The 19,006-nt window shown below is 38.8% G+C and overlaps 1 protein-coding gene across 1 annotated transcript in view; it reads right to left on the bottom strand.

Moving 5' to 3' along the window:
• COL11A1 (collagen type XI alpha 1 chain) overlaps window positions 1-19,006 on the bottom strand; it is a 189,760-nt gene that overhangs the window by 10,606 nt on the left and 160,148 nt on the right. The window contains exons 50-59 of the mRNA XM_040407771.1: window positions 11,096-11,149; window positions 9,641-9,748; window positions 9,485-9,538; window positions 7,835-7,888; window positions 7,606-7,659; window positions 5,268-5,321; window positions 5,051-5,158; window positions 4,818-4,871; window positions 538-591; window positions 1-108 (exon numbers count right to left, since the gene is read on the bottom strand). Of these exons, the coding sequence (XP_040263705.1) occupies window positions 1-108; window positions 538-591; window positions 4,818-4,871; window positions 5,051-5,158; window positions 5,268-5,321; window positions 7,606-7,659; window positions 7,835-7,888; window positions 9,485-9,538; window positions 9,641-9,748; window positions 11,096-11,149 (702 nt within the window). The remainder of the gene's footprint in view (window positions 109-537; window positions 592-4,817; window positions 4,872-5,050; window positions 5,159-5,267; window positions 5,322-7,605; window positions 7,660-7,834; window positions 7,889-9,484; window positions 9,539-9,640; window positions 9,749-11,095; window positions 11,150-19,006) is intronic.

Raw genomic sequence — 19,006 nt, 5'->3', positions numbered from 1 at the left:
ACCATCACCCTTCGATCCAGGTGTTCCCTGTGGACCTGGAAGTCCTCTGTCTCCCTTTTCACCCTGCTCTCCAGGTGGACCAATAAGACCAATCAAACCAGGATGTCCCTAAAAGTAATTGAAGACAAGAAAATGTTAGCTAAATTCTATGAGGTAGTAATAAAAAAAACATCCTTCATAAAAAATTGTCAATGATAAAAAAAAAAAAAAATAGACATTATAAATTTTTGGAGGTGTTGGAGGGGGGGGGGGATTGGATCAATGGCAGACCTAAAAATTGAAAACAGCTACACAATGTGGGCATAATTTTGGCACAACATTTCAAATGGTCTGACCAAAATGAATGTCCACTACTAAACTAAACACCAAATTCTATACTTTGCATATATAACCCTTAGTACTAGAGAAGCTAGAATGCAAACGCCATCATTTTAATAATTGTTATAGCTTCTCAGTTACATTATACAGTCTGGGATTCAAAGTTTTCACAAAAGAATAGGAAATTAATAGTACAGTAAATGGAAAAAAATACGGTACCTTTTCACCCTTTGTACCAGGATCACCTTTCAGACCTGGAAGTCCAGGTGGACCCTAAAGAAAACAAATATACATTGTAACATCTGTCAAACAAATTGAAAAATGAAAATAACTGAAATATGTGTACTCTCTCTCTCTCTCTCTCTCTCTATATATATATATATATATATATATATATATATACTGTATATACAATCAGTCAAAAATGCTGTAATCAATTAAAGGGGTTGTATATGAACTGTTTTTTACTAATTTTCTCTATATGAATGGAGCATCACAGCATTTTCTTGCTACAATGCTCGCCTTTGTCTCACACTGCATCGCACAGGTCAAGTTCTATTTGTTTACTGCCAATAGTACCTGCCTCTAAAACAGCTTAGGGAAGCACTATACACCACCCATCTGTGCCGGTGATGTCACCGGGCTCTCTGCTAGGCAGAAGTCTCCACCTAGCATAGTGATGAGAAGCCTGGTACGTCACCAGCAGTAAACAAACAGACATTGCTATGTGAGATGCAATGCAAGGCAAGGGGGAGCATCGGAGCAAGGAAATGCTCCGATGCTCCACTGATATAGAGTAAATGAGTAAAGAAGAGGTTATATTCGGGTTCAGGTCTGAACCCGGACAAACCCTTTAAGTTAAAAATAAGTTGATTGGGGAAAACGGAACATTTGAAAGGAGGCTCTGGTACCCTGTTGAGCCACCTCTAGCCTGGATACAAAATAAGTTACGGTTGGACATGGAGGCATGCATGCTCCCTATGTTATCTTGTAGCACATTTTCCCACAGATGTTGCACCTGGGCCTATAGATCCTGCAGACTTGTAGGTTGCAGAAGCTGGCATCCCAGATGGTACCATAATTGAGTGATTTCAATCTTATTTGGCTGCCCAATCATCAGATTTATTGCCAATCTGATGAAGACATTCATGGAAACTCTTTCAGTGTCTGGGCGAGCATTATCCTGCTGAATAATGCCAGTTAGAAGCCCTGCCATGAGAGGCTACAAATAGAGATGGCCTTGCGGTTCGCCCGGCGGTCGTTTCGCGGCGAACTTTGCGTGTTCGTGATTCGCCGAACATGCGAACATATGAAGAAATTTGCGCCCGTCATATTCTTTTACATTATGAAGAACTTTGACCCATGACACATCCATCAGGTGGTACAGGACAGCCAATTGAGACATTTCATACCCCCTACCTTATAAATAAACCTGATCTGGCCGCCATTTTACATTCAGTGTTTTGCCAGTGTAGGGAGAGGTCGCTGTGTGGAGCAGGGACAGTCTGTTAGGGACACCAAACGCTAGCTAATAGGGCCACAAAAGTCATTTTAAGGACTAGTATAGGTGTGCTATCAATATGTGTGATACACAGAGGGGTGCTATATACTTATAATATGCTTTTATAATGAGTCAAAAACACATAGATCTATATAGTGATTACCTGGAAGTCAGGGGCCTAGGGGCTAGGGGCTTACTAGGGCCATTTTTATATAGGGTATGGTTCTGGACGGGGTCGCTCTTATCAGGGCGGGTGGTCTGTGGTTAGGCTATGAGAGGCATAATGTGTCATCAACAGATGCCCCCATAACAGTGTGTCTTGCACAGATCCACCATAACAGTGCACCTGCGGAAGCAAGCAGAGGACGGCACAGCAGACGACTGAATAGCTTCTTTTGTAAGTAAATTGTTTTATTATAAATGTATCCCTGCATACCGCAATTCTCTCGTATTTTGTAATATTATTTATATATACTTATTTTGTTTTTGCCCCCCCCCCCATTTTTGACTGTGGTATCTTTGTGCCACCCCCTATATATTGTTCCTAGAGTCGCCACTGGGGACAGTTCTTTGCCCACCCTGTACTTCAATACCACATCATCTTCTAGCCCAGGGATAGATGTTTTTGGCTTTCCCTCCGGGATTCATGAATGTGCACTGGAACCCCCTGGATTGTGGTAGGACATATGGTTTCTGTTTGGTGCCGCCGAGCACTTGTTATTGCCTACCACATCTATGCTTTTTGCTTAACTTTAATACCTTAATTTATTTTCATTTTGAGGGATATCTTTTCCATTCACACGTCCGCAAAATGGGTCCGCATCCATTCCGCAATTTTGCGGAACGGGTGCAGACCCATTCATTTTCAATGGGGCCGGAATGTGCTGTCCGCATCCGCATTTGCGGTTCCGCATTTCCGCATCTGTGCTTCCGTTTCCGCAAAAAAATAGAACATGTCCTATTCTTGTCCGCAATTGCAGATATTGCGGAATGCACATTGCCGGTGTCCGTGTTTTGCGGATCTGCAAAACACTTACGGACGTGTGAATGGACCCTCATAATAAAATTATTAAAGGTTACGTTTTATCTTCATGTATATTCTAATGGATTGCGTTCCTTGCACAAAGTTATAATTTACTTTCTATGTTAGAAAGTATATTATAGTGCATTTGTATTGTGCGGCAGTTGTGTGCGGTTCTGCTGCGATACTGCAGGTATATAGAGGTACAAGCGTTATTGGAACAAATAATTTCTACTGGTGTGATATACTGATTGAAGCGGGGTGTTATATACCAATATACTTTCCTTATAGTGCATTTGGGTACTGTATAGTGCATTTGCACATGAGCGTACGCGAAAATTATATTGCCGATATTTCGCATTGAAAAAAATAATGAATGGAGATCGCAAATTCGAATAATACATCTGGTATGTCATTGTCCATGTTGTGGGACTATTTGTGCACTTCTAGTAATTATTTCTTGGCTGCAAATATGAGCTGAAGGTTTTTCAGGTTCGCCTGCCAGTAAAATGAATTAGACCCGCCGCGAACTTGCAGTTCGCGAACATTTGATCGCGTTCGCGTGATCGTGTTCGCAAACCGCCCGGCAGATGTTCGTCCATCACTAGCTACAAATGTGGCCACAGGATGTCCTGCACATATTGTTGAGCTATTAATGTTCCTCATATCACAAAAATGATGACCGTCATATACAATGTCATCACCACAACAGTGGGGCCAGTGTGCCATTCCACAGCAAATGCGGGATTGAAGCACTTTCCATGAGACCTCCATACTCAAACCCAACCATCGTGGGATCCCAAACAGAACCATTAATCGCTAAAGATGATAAGGTTCCAAGCTGTAGTAGTCCAGGTTTGTTGTTAAGGAAACAACTGCAAACAACGGTGGCTGGCTGTAAATGGCAGCCACGATAGTGGCTGGCTGTCAATGGCAGGACGCATAAAGGGTGCAATCACACAAAATTTCCATCTGCAGTGCTAAGTACCTGGAAATGATCTGGGGAGAGACAGGAGTGTGTAATGTAGATTCCACCTGAGTCTGGATGGTGGACAACGAAGCAGCTTGTACTTGTCAGCAGATCAAATAATCCTCTCTACTGGTAGTCTGTCTGGACTGTCCATAGCCAATTTGCCACGTATGTATGCCCTCATGTAACCACTGCTCTTAACAACACTTAACAGCTAGGTCAGAAAGGCCTAGATGGTGGGTAATTCACCCTGCTTCTCTCAGTCCAGTGTGCCATGGAGGCATGTGTGTCATAGAGGCATGTCCAGCAGTCAACAATCTCTCACCAAGAGGTACATGACCCAAAAGTAGCCTCTGAAAGCTTTTTTTATAGGGTAGCAGGGAAGCACTTTTGTGGCCCCTTTGTGCCAAGAGCCAATGTCTAATATATATAATAGTACAATAGTATTATTTATATTGAATATTTAATTACCACATGATATAAGGAAAAGTCCAGGAACAATGTCAACTTTTTATACAATGTCCTAGAAACTTACATTAAATGTGTTTTCCAGTATTTTGTTAGTGATATCCTATTTTCAGGATAGGCCCACTCCCCCTCCTATCAGCTGTTCAGAAAAAGCTCGATTGTGCAGTGGATAGAGTTGGGTACTGCAGTGCTGCTACTGTGCAGGTTACTGGGAGCAACAATGCAGTAGGCAGTCCTGTCCATTACACAATGGGCAGAGCTGTGTAGTACTCCTGAACAGTTGACTTGTTGGAATGCAGGTTGTTGAATTCCCACCAATCTAATATTGATGGCCTATCATGAGAATAAGTCACCATTTCTAAAATACTGGAATATCCCTTTATAGCCATGTTGCCCTGTGTAGTACAAGATAATTGTATTTTACAGCAAATAAATAAATACCTAAATTATAATTAGCATCCGACGCCTTCGGACAGTGACAGTGCTTGGCACTACATTAATACCATACCATATCATTAAAACATGCGTTTGTCACTTACCATTGGACCTGGAGGTCCATCCTGTCCTGGAGCACCTGGAAGACCTTGTTCTCCCTAAACAGAATAGACCACATGAACACACCAAATCTGCTAATACATCATAAAAATATTGAAATCTTATCTGTATACCCATAGGTTTACATTATGTCTAATGAAAGATATTTAAGTACATGGAAATCATTACATTTCCTTTTTATGCATAGTAAACCTGTAGTAACACTGTATACACTCACCACAGGTCCTGGAATTCCTCTCAGACCTTCAGGACCTGGTTTTCCTGCTGGTCCCTGAGCTCCGACTGGCCCTGTCTTTCCAGGAGGTCCCTCAGCACCAGCTTCACCCTTAAAGAAACAATTTTATATATTAGAAAATATGATGAATGTTCTAAAGTAAATAAATATGGAAATGGAAAGCTCTAAAAATGTAACAGAATATACTGTATACCCTTACCTTTGCACCTTTCTCTCCTTGTCTGCCTTCTGCACCATGAGCACCAGGAGGTCCCTGAAAGAAAAGTTTATACATATACCAGGAATTACATACATGGTGGTTTGTGATACATACACATTTATACACAACTTTCTTCTCAAATCTGGGTTTTCGAGGAGTAAAATATTGATGACCTATCCGCAGTATAGTTCATCAATACCTAATCTTGGGAGCCCCACTCCTGGCACCTGCGCAGATCAGCTGTCAAAAGCGGTCAGCGCACAAGTGAGATTTGTGGCCTCTTCCTAGGCCATTGATGTCACATTCATTGGAAATATAGCCTATGTGCAGCTCAGTTCCATTCAAGTGAATGGGCATGAGCTGCAATACCAAGCACAGTCGTTATACACTGACTGTCCAAAAAAAAGCCTTTAGCTTTGATTACGGCATGCATTCGCTGTGGCATTGTTTCGATAAGCTTCTGCAATGTCACAATCTTTATTTCCATCCAGTGTTGCATTAATTTTTCACCAAGATCTTACATTGATGATGGTAGAGTCTGACTGCTGCGCAAAGCCTTCTCCAGAACATCCCAAAGATTCTCAATGGGGTTAAGGTCTGGACTCCGTGGTGGCCAATCCATGTGGGAAAATGATGTCTTATGCTCCCTGAACCACTCTTTAACAATTTGAGCCCGATGAATCCTGGCATTGTCATCTTGAAATATGCCCGTACCATCAGGGAAGAAAAAATCCATTGATGGAATGACCTGGTCATTCAGTATGTTCAGGTAGTCAGCTGACCTCATTCTTGGAGCACAACCTAGACCTGACCAACTGCAGCAACCCCAGATCATAGCACTGCCCCCACAGGCTTGTACAGTAGGCACTAGTCATGATGGGTGCATCACTTCATCTGCCTCTCTTCTTACCCTGATGCGCCCATCAGTCTGGAACAGGGTAAATCTGGACTCATCAGACCACATGAACTTCTTCCATTGCTCCAGAGTCCAATCTTTATGCTCCCTAGCAAATTGAAGCAATTTTTTCTGGTTTGCCTCACTGATTAGTGGTTTTCTTACGGCTAAACAGATGTTCAGTCCCAATCCCTTGAGTTCCCTTTGCATTGTACATGTGAAAATGCTTTTTCTTTCACTATTAAACATAGCCCTGAGTTTTACTGTTGTTTTTCTTCGATTTGATTTCACCAAACGTTTAAGTCATTGCAGATCACGATCATTTTTTTCCCGCCACATTTCTTCCTCGAATACGATTGGTCCCCACTATCCTTCCAGTTTTTACTAATGCATTGGACAATTCTTAACCCAATTTTAGTAGTTTCTGCAATCTCCTTAAATGTTTTCTCTGCTTGATGCATGCCAATGATTTGACTCTTCTCAAACAGACTAACATCTTTTCCACGACCACGAGATGTGTCTTTCGACATGGTTGTGTAAGAAATGAAAAGCAACTCATTGCACCAGTTGGGGTTAAATTACTTATTGCCAGCTGAAAGATAATCGCCCATGCAGTAATTATCCAATAGGAGGCTCATAATAACTATTTGCTTAGTTAAATCCAGGTGGTGACTTTTTTTTTGGACAGGCAATGTATAATGAAGAGTACTGTGCTCGGTATGATGTGATGGTGCTTGGTATGCTGTGGTCTTCAAACAGCTGATTGATGGCGGTGCTGGAAGTTAGAACTCCACCAATCAAATATCGATAACCGAACCCGAGGATAGGTGACAAATATTCTACTCCCAGAAAACCAATTTAAATTAATCCACCAGCATCCATCCACAGAGTTTTATTGATGAACTATATTGAGTCTATAGTATTTTGAGTTTCTGTGTAGGCCTACAATAGTCCACCAAAAATGTAAAATAATGGAGGAGTGCACAGTTTATTGCTTTGTCAGAGAAGATATGACAAGTTCATGTCAGCACCCAGAGCTTTTGTTAAACAATGCCCAGGTGCTTCACTGTACTAAAATACTTTATAAGATATTTTGCTATTTCAGGCTACAGACTATGACTACCAAAGTTCACCAGAGGGTATGTTTTCCTATCTGTATGGTTAATATAATAATTGTGGCATGTGGCTTTAATGCCAACCGTTGTTGCCTTCCTTCATTTGTTACTTACACAATATGTATGGTAGTTGAATCAATCAATATTCTATTCTGTCCAACTATAATCATTTTGTACTCCCTTAGCTATGACTATTTAGATCTTATTCAATTTGAAAGCTTTTTTCATTTGTCTCACCTTGAAGCTTTCAAGATTATAGTGTGCGGATATCTAACATTGCTAATCCAAAGACTATTCATATGTTTGCACGCAACTAAACTAAACTCACCCTTTTGCCGGGAGGGCCTGGTGGTCCAGATTCTCCAGATGGTCCAGGAGGACCCTGTAATTATAAAATAACACAAAATAATGGTAATATAGCAAGGATATGAAACAGATATACAAGTTTGAAAATATATGGCCTAGTTTAGAATTTTATACTATGAATAGACAAAATTGTGTATATCACCTGGGCCAAAAAGGAATCTGAACATTTAATAAAATACACTAATACTTACAGGTTGGCCTGATTCCCCGTCTTCACCTTTATCACCAGGTCCGCCATCTACACCCTTCAGTAAACATATAAAAGTGAAGATAATTATAAAATCTGTGAATGAAATGGCATGCAGCTTCTAAAAAGAAAACTGTTGTCAATATAAAATGACTCTGCAAATAAAGTCTATCCTATGCAAACTTCTGAGCAGGTCTTGAACATGAAGCTCATGAAAATTCAGCAGATATAGCTAGAGAGTTTAGGAGTTGGACTTAATGTTGCTTCTGTGCTATTAAAATATGTCCAGAACACATTTCTATTTGATAACAAAAGCTTTCTTTACCATATGAGAAATATGCATAAAGTATGAGGATTTCAGCCCATGAGTGCTGACTGTCTTAAAGGGAATATATTGCCTATAGTTCATCGGCAATTAAAACCAGATAATGATAAGTAGTCTTTTTGTAATTTATTATTTTCTGATTGTATAATTTTTTTAAAAATATTTTTATGCATGGATGGAGGCAGCCATTGTGCTTGTGCTGCTCTTAACAGAGTAAGAGATATGATTTACATCAGCTACATGGACATAATAGACAGGAGATGTTCATTGACATCTTTGGGAGATTTTTCTATACATGTCCTGTGGCCTGTGCAGAGGTAACTGTGCAGTGATAGGGGTAGATAAGCTATGTTCATCATTGTTTACCAAGTGATCCTGTGTTATCTACTGTATATAGCAGTTTTGGTGGCCAGTAAGAAAACTGCAGGACTTTAGGAGTTTGTAAAAATATGTATAATTTAAAAAATCTACAAAAATACATTAAACAAAAAAATGCTCATTTAAACAATAGGTCTTTTTCTGATGCACATTCCCTATAAAAATTGCAAAACTGAAAGATCAATACACTTAAGGTGATTTGTTAGATCCAACCACTGTCCATATGATTTATCAGGCATATGGACATCATAGAGGTGGAAGTCCCAGTATCTGGTCTGCCTTCTATAAGTGAGAATGGAGAGTTTTTCTTTGAGGTTCCTGTTCTACAACAGACTACAACAGTCCTTGTTTTACATGATCACCATTCAGCAAAATCTCCACCATACTACATTTTCCCTGCAGCTTCTTTAAGCAAAATCAGCTGTTTATCATGGGTACTTGGAAGCAGGACCCAGGACAAATGGCAGACTGACCTACCCTTTGCATTTTTTGAAAGGGGTTATCTCTGATGAAAATGACCCTTTAACTAAGAGTTTTATAGATCACTTGGTAGTGTATTACCATAGCTTCCTCTTGTAATACTATGATTATAACCAATGAAATGTGTAATAGTTTATATGCCAATGAAATGTGTAATAGCAGTTTAAATGGGAAAAGTTGTCTTGCCCACAGCAACTAATCATCTTATAAATGCTATTCTGCAACTAAAAACTGAACAACCAAAATATGTCTATTATCTGTGCTATTTTTTTCATGATTATATTTTGACCTACCTTAAATAATAAGTAGGCCTATAAAAATATGCCACCTCTTATTTTAACCATGTTCATATCAGTATCTACGTACATATGTAATCAATATTTGTTGCTGTAATATAAGGGTAAATTCAGCTAAAAAATTAAGATAAAAAATTCAGGCTCATAGTGGATGGGTCTAACTCATTATACTTACACTTGGACCAGGTTCTCCGGGAGGACCAGGATCTCCTGGGAAACCAACGGGACCCTAAAAAGTTTGGAGGAGGATGGAGACATTGTGAGTTTCATACTGTACATAACGATTTTTTTAGAAAACATGAAAATACTAATAATTGAATGGTACACTTACGGGATTTCCTTTGGGACCATCATCACCGGGTGGACCTTTGGGACCAGCAGGTCCTGCAGCCCCTGAAGGTCCAGCTTCTCCCTTTTCTCCTCTTTCACCTTTGGGGCCCTGTGTATATATAAGAAAATTACATGAGGATTGCAGATTATATGGTTTTAGAAATGTTTAGAGCTTGTAAAGCCTTTCTGGGGATATACAGTAAGAAGATTAAGTCCTTTGTAGCAATTTTATAAACTGACTGAAACCTTATTTTTGCTATTGTACAGATTATAAAAACCCAGAAGCTTTGAAAGCCTTGTACAGTCTTTATTTAATGAATCTATGTCATCCCTCAAATCCCAAGGCTAATTTCTCTTTAGCTCTGTTCTTTGCTTTCAAAGCAGTTCTTAAGCTCCAGACAGTTAATGGGAAGTAGCCAATATGCTTGAGTAAAGGAGACATGATCATAAGATACCCAATAAATTAGACAGTCACATTAGGAAAGTGAGTTTTACTTATGGGGTGTTAAATAACCATAATTTTATTACTAGATTCACAATTCTTCAAGGGAAGAAGAGAAGAAATAATTTTGTCACAATGCAAAGTTTTGAATGCATTAAAATCCATTGGAGGCAATTTTCCATCCATATGGCTATTATGTGTTAAAAAATGATTGTTTGTATGTAGACTGGGACTGCCCAACAACAATACATAGTTTAGTGGGATGGGGGAGTTTATATTTTAGATTATACTTTAAAACATGTTTTTTGTTGTAAAAAGTTTGTGACTAACAATTATGGAACATCAACATTATTTAATATCAAATGGGAAATTCATTTACAATACTGACTCAATTTTATCAAAGCACAACTGTAATGTGTTTTTTCCCCTGAATAAACAAAGTACAAAATTTACTAATGTGTCTGTACTTCAAACCTATCTAAAAAAGTGGCACAATTTTTAGCAGATAGGTTTTCTGCAATATTTTCAGACTCACTTGAAAAAGGGGTGCAGCCTAGTAGGACGTGGCATGGCAAAATGGAAAAGGGATTGGGCCTAAAATGTGAAATTCACCAGATTTCACCAAAATTCAGTAGAAAAAAAACAAACTAGGCCAACCATTTGATGGTGCAAACTTAGTCTAAATATGTGCCAGATTTATCATACAACCTGAGACATTCTCTGCCACATTTTAAGGCTGCCTGGTCCAATCTAGGCTTTAAGGAATATAGATAGCAGTGCAGTATACAATGTAATAAAGGTCCTGTGCAACTAAAAAGCCTCTACCACTTATGCTCAAATTTAACCAGTGGCACAAATGGTCATTTTGACTACATGGATATCTCTGACCACCCCAACACCACAATTACTGAAATTTTCCATGAATTATTTTTCTCCTGTTCAATCATTCAATCATAGACAAATTCCCATTTTAGATGCAGAAATAATTATGAGCCTTATTGCAAAATAACTTACAGAGACACCAGCTTCTCCAGGTGGACCTGGGTTTCCAGCTTCACCGGGTTCACCCTAAAATGGAAAAAAGAATATATATATTTATTTCACGCTTAAATATCACATTCACTTTCAGTAATGTTCATAAAATCTTAAAATTGTGGTTGATAAATAAATATAGCATGGATCTCTGTAGTAGAAATGAGTGAAACGATTCTAATAAATAAAAATCTATCCAGACTTTTTTTTTAAAAAGAAAATCTGATTCATTAGAACCCACATTAGTTGAAATTCGGTTCAGGAGAATTTTTCCAGAGAGAGAATTCAATGTATATTCGAGTATGTTCAATGTATATTCTAGTACATTCCCTGTATTCAGGTAGAATTGATTCATACAAAAATCTAATTGCATGTTGGCTTGTACAAACACATTTTATGCTCATCTCTTCTCTCTAGTTTTCTGCATAGACCATTGTGGTGTTGAAATGTAGTAAAAATACATACAGTTGCAAGAAAAAGTATGTGAACCCTTTGGAATGATATGGATTTCTGCACAAATTGGTCATAAAATGTGATCTGATCTTCATCTAAGTCAAAACAATAATCACAGTCTGCTTAAACTAATAACACACAAATAATTAAATGTTACCATGTTTTTATTGAACACACCATGTAAACATTCACAGTGCTGGTGGAAAAAGTATGTGAACTCTTGGATTTAAAAACTGGTTGAACCTCCTTTGGCAGCAATAACTTCAACCAAACGTTTCCTGTAGTTGCAGATCAGACGTGCACAATAGTCAGGAGTAATTCTTGACCATTCCTCTTTACAGAACTGTTTCAGTTCAGCAATATTCTTGGGATGTCTGGTGTGAATCGCTTTCTTGAGGTCATGCCACAGAATCGCAATCGGGTTGAGGTCAGGACTCTGACTGGGCCACTCCAGAAGGCGTATTTTCTTCTGTTTAAGCCATTCTGTTGTTGATTTACTTCTATACTTTGGGTCGTTGTCCTTTTGTAACACCAATCTTCTGTTGAGCTTCAGCTGGTGGACAGATGGCCTTAAGTTCTCCTGCAAAATGTCTTGAGAAACTTGGGAATTCATTTTTCCTTCAATGATAGCAATCCGTCCAGGCTCTGACGCAGTAAAGCAGTCCCAAACCATGATACCCCCACCACCATACTTCACAGTTGGGATGAGGTTTTGATGTTGGTGTGCTGTGCCTCTTTTTCTTCACACATAGTGTTGTGTGTTTCTTCCAAACAACTCAACTTTGGTTTCATCTGTCCACAGAATATTTTGCCAGTACTGCTGTGGAACATCCAAGTGCTCTTGTGCAAACTGTAAACGTGCAGTAATGTTTTTTTTTGACAGCAGTGGCTTCCTCAGTGGTATCCTCCCATGAAATCCATTCTTGTTTAGTGTTTTACGTATCGTAGATTCGCTAAAAGGGATGTTAGCATATGCCAAAGACTTTTGTAAGTCTTTAGCTGACACTCTAGGATTCTTCTTCACCTCATTGAGCAGTCTGCGCTGTGCTCTTGCAGTCATCTTTACAGGATGGTCTCTCCTAGGGAGAGTAGCAGCAGTGCTGAGCTTTCTCCATTTATAGAAAATTTGTCTTACCATGGACTGATGAACTACAACGCTTTTGGAGATACTTTTATAACCCTTTCCAGCTTTATGCAAGTCAACAATTCTTAATTGTAGGTCTTCTGAGAGCTCTTTTGTGCGAGGCATCATTCACATCAGGCAATGCTTCTTGTGAAAAGCAAACCCAGAACTGGTGTGTGTTTTTTATAGGGCATGGCAGCTGTAACCAACACCTCCAATCTCATCTCATTGATTGGACTCCAGTTGGCTGACACCTCACTCCTATTAGCTCTTGGAGATGTCATTAGTCTAGGGGTTCACATACTTTTTCCACCTGCACTGTGAATGTTTACATGGTGTGTTCAATAAAAACATGGTAACATTAAATTCTTTGTGTGTTATTAGTTTAAGCAGACTGTGATTGTCTATTGTTGTGACTTAGATAAAGATCAGATCACATTTTATGACCAATTTGTGCAGAAATCCATATAATTTCAAAGGTTTCACATACTTTTTCTTGCAACTGTATATTAGAGGAGATATATCAAACTGATGTAAAGGAAAATTGGCATGGTTGTCCAGGGCGACCAATCAAATTGCACCTTTTATTTTGCAAAGCAGCTTGGAAAAATATAAGGTGGAATCTAAGTCAGTTTTCCTTTACACCAGTTTTGATAAATCTACTCCAGTATTTTGCTTCTTTATAGTTCACTGCTGTAAAAGAATCAATTTAACAGAATGTAAAGGTAAATTCCCCATTAAAAGTGCCCTGTCTGACCCAGGAAGAAGTACAACAGCGACTTAAAAAGATTAAAATAGACAAATCACTAGGGCCAGATGGCATACACCTTCATATCCTAAGAGAATAATGTTATAGCCAGACCCTTATTTCTGATATTTACAGACTCTATACTGACAGGGAGTGTTCCACAGGATTGGCACATAGCAAATGTGGTGCCAATATTCAAAAAGGGTGCAAAAACAGACCCCGGAAACTATAGGCCGGTAAGTTTAACATCTGTTGAGGGTAAACGGTTTGAAGGTTTTCTAAGAGATGCTATCTTGGAGGATCTCAATGAAAACGAGCAAATAACATCATATCAGCATGGCTTCATAAGGGATCGGTCATGTCAAACTAATTTAATCAGTTTCTATGAGGAGGTAAGTTCTAGACTTGACAGTAGCGAATCAATGGATGTCGTATATCTGGACTTCTCCAAAGCATTTGACACTGTACCACATAAAAGCTTAGTATATAAAATGAAAATGCTCGGGCTGGGAAAAAACGTCTGTATGTGGGTAAATAACTGGCTCAATGATAAAAAACAGAGGGTGGTTATTAACGGTACACACTCATATTGGGTCACTGTCACTAGTGGGGTATTTCAGGGGTCAGTATTGGGCTCTATTCTCTTCAATATATTTATTAATGATCTTGTAGAAGGCTTGCATAGTAAAATAAATTTTTTTTGCAGATGACACTAAACTGTGTTAAGTATTTAACACTGAAGAGGACACTATACAGCTACAGATGGATCTGGATAGATTAGAGGATTCGGCATAGAAGTGGCAGATGAGGTTTAACACTGACAAATGTAAGGTTATGCACATGGGAAGGAATAATGCAAATCACCCGTACATACTAAATGGTAAAACACTGGTAACACTGACATGGAAAAGGACCTAGGAATTTTAATAAACAGCAAACTAAGCAGTAAAAACCAGTGTCAGACAGCTGCTGCCAATGCCAATAAGATAATGGGTTGCATCAAAAGGGGCATAGATGCCCACGATGAGAACATAGTCCTACCACTTTACAAATTACTAGTCAGACCACACATGGAGTACTGTGTACAGTTCTGGTCTCCTGTGAACAAGGCAGATATAGAAGAGCTGGAGAGGGTTCAGAGGAGGACAACTAAAGTAATAACTGGAATGGGGCAACTACAGTACCCTGAAAGATTATCAACATTAGGGTTATTAGAAAAAAGACGACTGAGGGGAGATCTAATTACTATGTATAAATATATCAGGGGTTAGTACAGAGATCTTTCCCATCATCTATTTATCCCCAGGACTGTGACGAGGGGACATCCTCTGCGTCTGGAGGAAAGAAGGTTTGTACACAAACATAGAAAAGGATTCTTTACAGTAAGAGCAGTGAGACTATGGAATTCTGTGCCTGAGGAGGTGGTGATGGTGAGTTCACTAAAAGAGTTCAAGAGGGGCCTGGATGTATTTCTGGAGCGTAATAATATTACAGGCTATAGCTACTAGAGAGGGGTCGTTGATCCAGGGAGTTATTCTGATTGCCTTATTGGAGTCGGGAAGGAATTTTTCCCCCTTAAGTGGGGAAAATTGGCTTGTACCTCACAGGGGTTTTTTGCCTTCCTCTGGATCAACTTGCAGGATAACAGGGCAAACTGGATGGACAAATGTCTTTTTTTTGGCCTTATATACTATGCTACTATGATACTAACAATAATATTTTATTTTTTTATTAAAGTGGGCAGACTTAATTTTTTCCATCTTTTCAAGCTACCTAAAAGAAATGCTTCTCAGGTATGAAGACAATATGTGTGTATTTTAACTCTACTTTTATTAAAGACTTATGAGAAGGTTTCAAGGGGTGCCCCTTATTATACTTTCTGCAGAACACTATGGTGTCAATACCGCTTACGAAAAAGAATAGCTTTTCATTTAAGTATATGCAAAGCATTAAATGTTCATTTTAGGAACAAACATTTTACACTGCTCTGCGGGGAGATTTAGATTTGAAATCCAAAGCACACATTAAGCCTCCTGCCATTATTTTTCTAGTTCAGTGGACTGATAAATATAACCAGAAATAGCAATTTACCATTCAAATGTTACTTATTCTGCACAGCGTAGATAGGGATTTCAGAATTAACCTATAGTCTTTCTAACCAGATATTCAAAGAATGATCTGTACACTAACCCACACAGTGCAGGGGATTGTCTTATAGACTAATATATTCATACTAAGGCACAGATTTTAGGTAGGATATGTAAAAATTATTTGACTGTAAGCGCATTAAATGAGAAGTGTTGCACAGTTATAATACATTAAGTATAAAGAAATAATAACTATGAGAAAGGAAGCATTGGTAAGTCGAACCTATTACTCTGCTCCAATCAGGCTCATGCTCTTCTCCAATCAGGGATCATGAGAGTTTTAGCAGATCTACTTGAAGCAGACATTAATGAATCCTAATGGATTACATTGTATTCTAACTTGTCCATCTAGTCTCTGTCAGGTCTTTGTTCTTTTTGAAAGCATGACTATGGACTATGCAAATTATGATATACTTGCTGTTAAAAGGAGAACATGGTGAGGACTAGCACAGATGTGAACAAAGTAGTGAGATAATTTAAAGCTTCTGGTCCCCAGTGCAAAATCTGCAACAGAGTCCCTCAACTATTACATGTCATTTATTGTACTGGTTTCCTCATATGAAACAGTTGGATACCCCTTAATCTCTTGGATCCCATTGTGACTGCCCTTTGCCTCCTATAGTAATGGCTCTGGTATGAAGCCTTACAGAATGAAAACAGGTATAACTATCAAATAATAGCGTACAGAACCATGCAGTAAAGTGTATCTTTACAGACACCTCAGGTGCTTTAAGAGCAAAATCTCTATTTTAATTCACTGTAAAGAAATTATATTCTCCTGAAGGTTAGACCATTGTAAAGATTGAATGAAGAAAGATCTATTGGCATATCTGCTCCACTTATATTACATAGGATGTTGGCACCTCAGTGATACGTAAAAGCTAAAAGTATTTTGTTTTGCATTTTATCTAATATATATGCTACAGTGTGAGTGATGTGTCTTCACAGCTTTGTGTGCAAAAATGTGACTAAACCATAATAAACTGCATGGCCTTGTTTCTATTTTCAGTATTCATTGAAACAGAAATGGTGATATATAGTCTGCAATAAATATGGAAATAATACAATTCCTTCACAGGTGTCAACAAAGGCTTGGAATACATTAGCGGAATTGAAATGAATAACTTCAAGTGGCTTACCGTTCTGAGACTATCTACTAACTCTATTTTAAAATAAAATGTTTTCTGAACATTTTGTGAATATTGAAAATTAAGGAGAGCACAAGGCCAGAGAATGTCAATTCAAGGTTATTGAAGCAAGGTGCTTAATACTGCTAACACCTAAGGCTACTTTCACACTTGCGTTCAAAGCGGATCCGTCTGGGGTCTGCCCAGACGGATCCGCTCATATAATGCAGACTTGGGATCCGCTCAGAACGGATCCGTCTGCATTATATTGTAGAAAAAATTCTAAGTGTGAAAGTAGCTTCAGATGGATCCGTCCAGACTTTACATTGAAAGTCAATGGGGGACGGATCCGTTTGAAAATTGAGCCATATAGTGTCAAATTCAAACGGATCCGTCCCCATTGACTTACATTGTAAGTCTGGATGGATCCGTTTGCCTCCGCACGGCCAGGCGGACACCCGAACGCTGCAAGGTGTCCGCTTGCACGCTTCAGGTGTCCGCTTGCGGAGCGGAGGCTGAACGCTGCCAGACTGATGCATTCTGAGCGGATCCGCATCCACTCAGAATGCATTAGGGCAGTACGGATGCGTCTGGGGCCACTTGTGAGCCCCTTCAAACGGAGCTCACAAGCGGAGCCCCGAACGCTAGTGTGAAAGTAGCCTAAGTTTGCCCTGACCATTTCTACAATGGCACTCACCAAAAATAATGGTTAAGAAAACAAACAGATCATGTGTCCTCCTGGTTTAGTAATATTAGGGAAAAGCCATGAGATAGCCGGAAAGAGAAAGAGAAAAAATATAGTAGCATTGCAAAACCAAATATAGGTATAAGAAGCAAAACTCATGCATCAGCTAGTAAAAAAAATCACAAAACCAAACACAATCTCAAATACTGGGCCCTGCACATGAACATACACACCCTTATACACCTCCTAGCTGTATAAGATTGTAATAGGACATCTTATATGGAGCTCTATTATTCCTAAGTATGCCATCAATTTCACACGGAATGCAACAAAAGAAAAAAATATACCATGTTCTATGATATGCTATGTTATCAAGCATCATATACATGGAGAGCTCCTCAGAACAAAGATGCAAGGACCAAATTGGCTATTGCAGAGACTACTACTTATGGTTATGCTGTATCAGAGATGAACACATTTCTTGAAATTTATTTAGGATTCAATTCACCACATTTTTCAATCAATTCAGTTCAGGTACAAATCAAATCTACAGAAATCAAAAATACTTTTACAGATTGAGATAGATCCACTGTAAAGAGACATGTTCTCATAATATACCACTCTGAATACGATGTGCAAATCAGTTCTCATTTCATAAGGACAAAAAAACTGAACATTTCAAGAGAAAATTGCCCTGATTAATTGAGTGGTCTCTGTTGGGGCCTTGGGGGTGCTCTTTCTCGATACAGAGACCATCTAGTATGCATGAGAAGTATTGTCGTCAAGCCAACATTGCTCTGCGTTTCTTGGAAAAATATATGCAAATTATCATATCGACTTCTACTGGCATCAGATAAGCTTAGTTTTCTTTTCTTTTTAGATAAAACGGTAATCTGAATATCTTTCCCAGAAACCTAATGCATATTAGTTTTTCTTTATGAAAAATCACTGATTGAACAGTTTGAGGCTACCACCAGGGGAAAATCTTATTATGAAAAAGCATTGAACAGTTTGAGGCTATCACCAGGGCAAAATCTGGTGGTATCGTCAAACTATCTGAACAGCATTGGCTGGACTACAATGTACATGCATACTAGCTATACTGGGGGGTCTCCCTAATGAGAAAAAGCACCCCAAGACCTTGAAAAAGGCCACTCAGCAAACCAGAGCAATTTTTTCTTGAGACATTCAGTAATCTTGTCCTTTGGAAGAAGAATTGATTCACATGTTTCTATTCCAGTGGAGTAATATTTGTCTTTTATTTTCCTGAAATGAATCACAAGAAATTTGGAATGAACTCCACATTGGTAGAATTGATTTGCTCATCTCAATTCTATATATATAAACCCTTAGGGCAAACTGTTTGCAATTGTCTCATTCCTGATTTATTTAAATATTGGTGGGCAAAATTGATGACAGATAAACAAACAACAACTAATTATCTATGCTCTTTAAAATATCACCCTGCTGTCACCATCATTTCATGGTCCCATTTACTCAATTGTAATAATTTAGCTATAATTATTCTATGTTCTTAGCATATAAGGGGTGAGCAAACCCGTGGAAGTTTGGGTTCGCCAGATTCGGCCAAACATCAGGTCAAAGTTCGG

The sequence above is a fragment of the Bufo bufo genome, chromosome 9 (genome assembly GCF_905171765.1).
Source record: "Bufo bufo chromosome 9, aBufBuf1.1, whole genome shotgun sequence".
NCBI classification, from domain to species: domain Eukaryota; kingdom Metazoa; phylum Chordata; class Amphibia; order Anura; family Bufonidae; genus Bufo; species Bufo bufo.
This window is presented reverse-complemented; position numbering and strand designations above follow the sequence as displayed.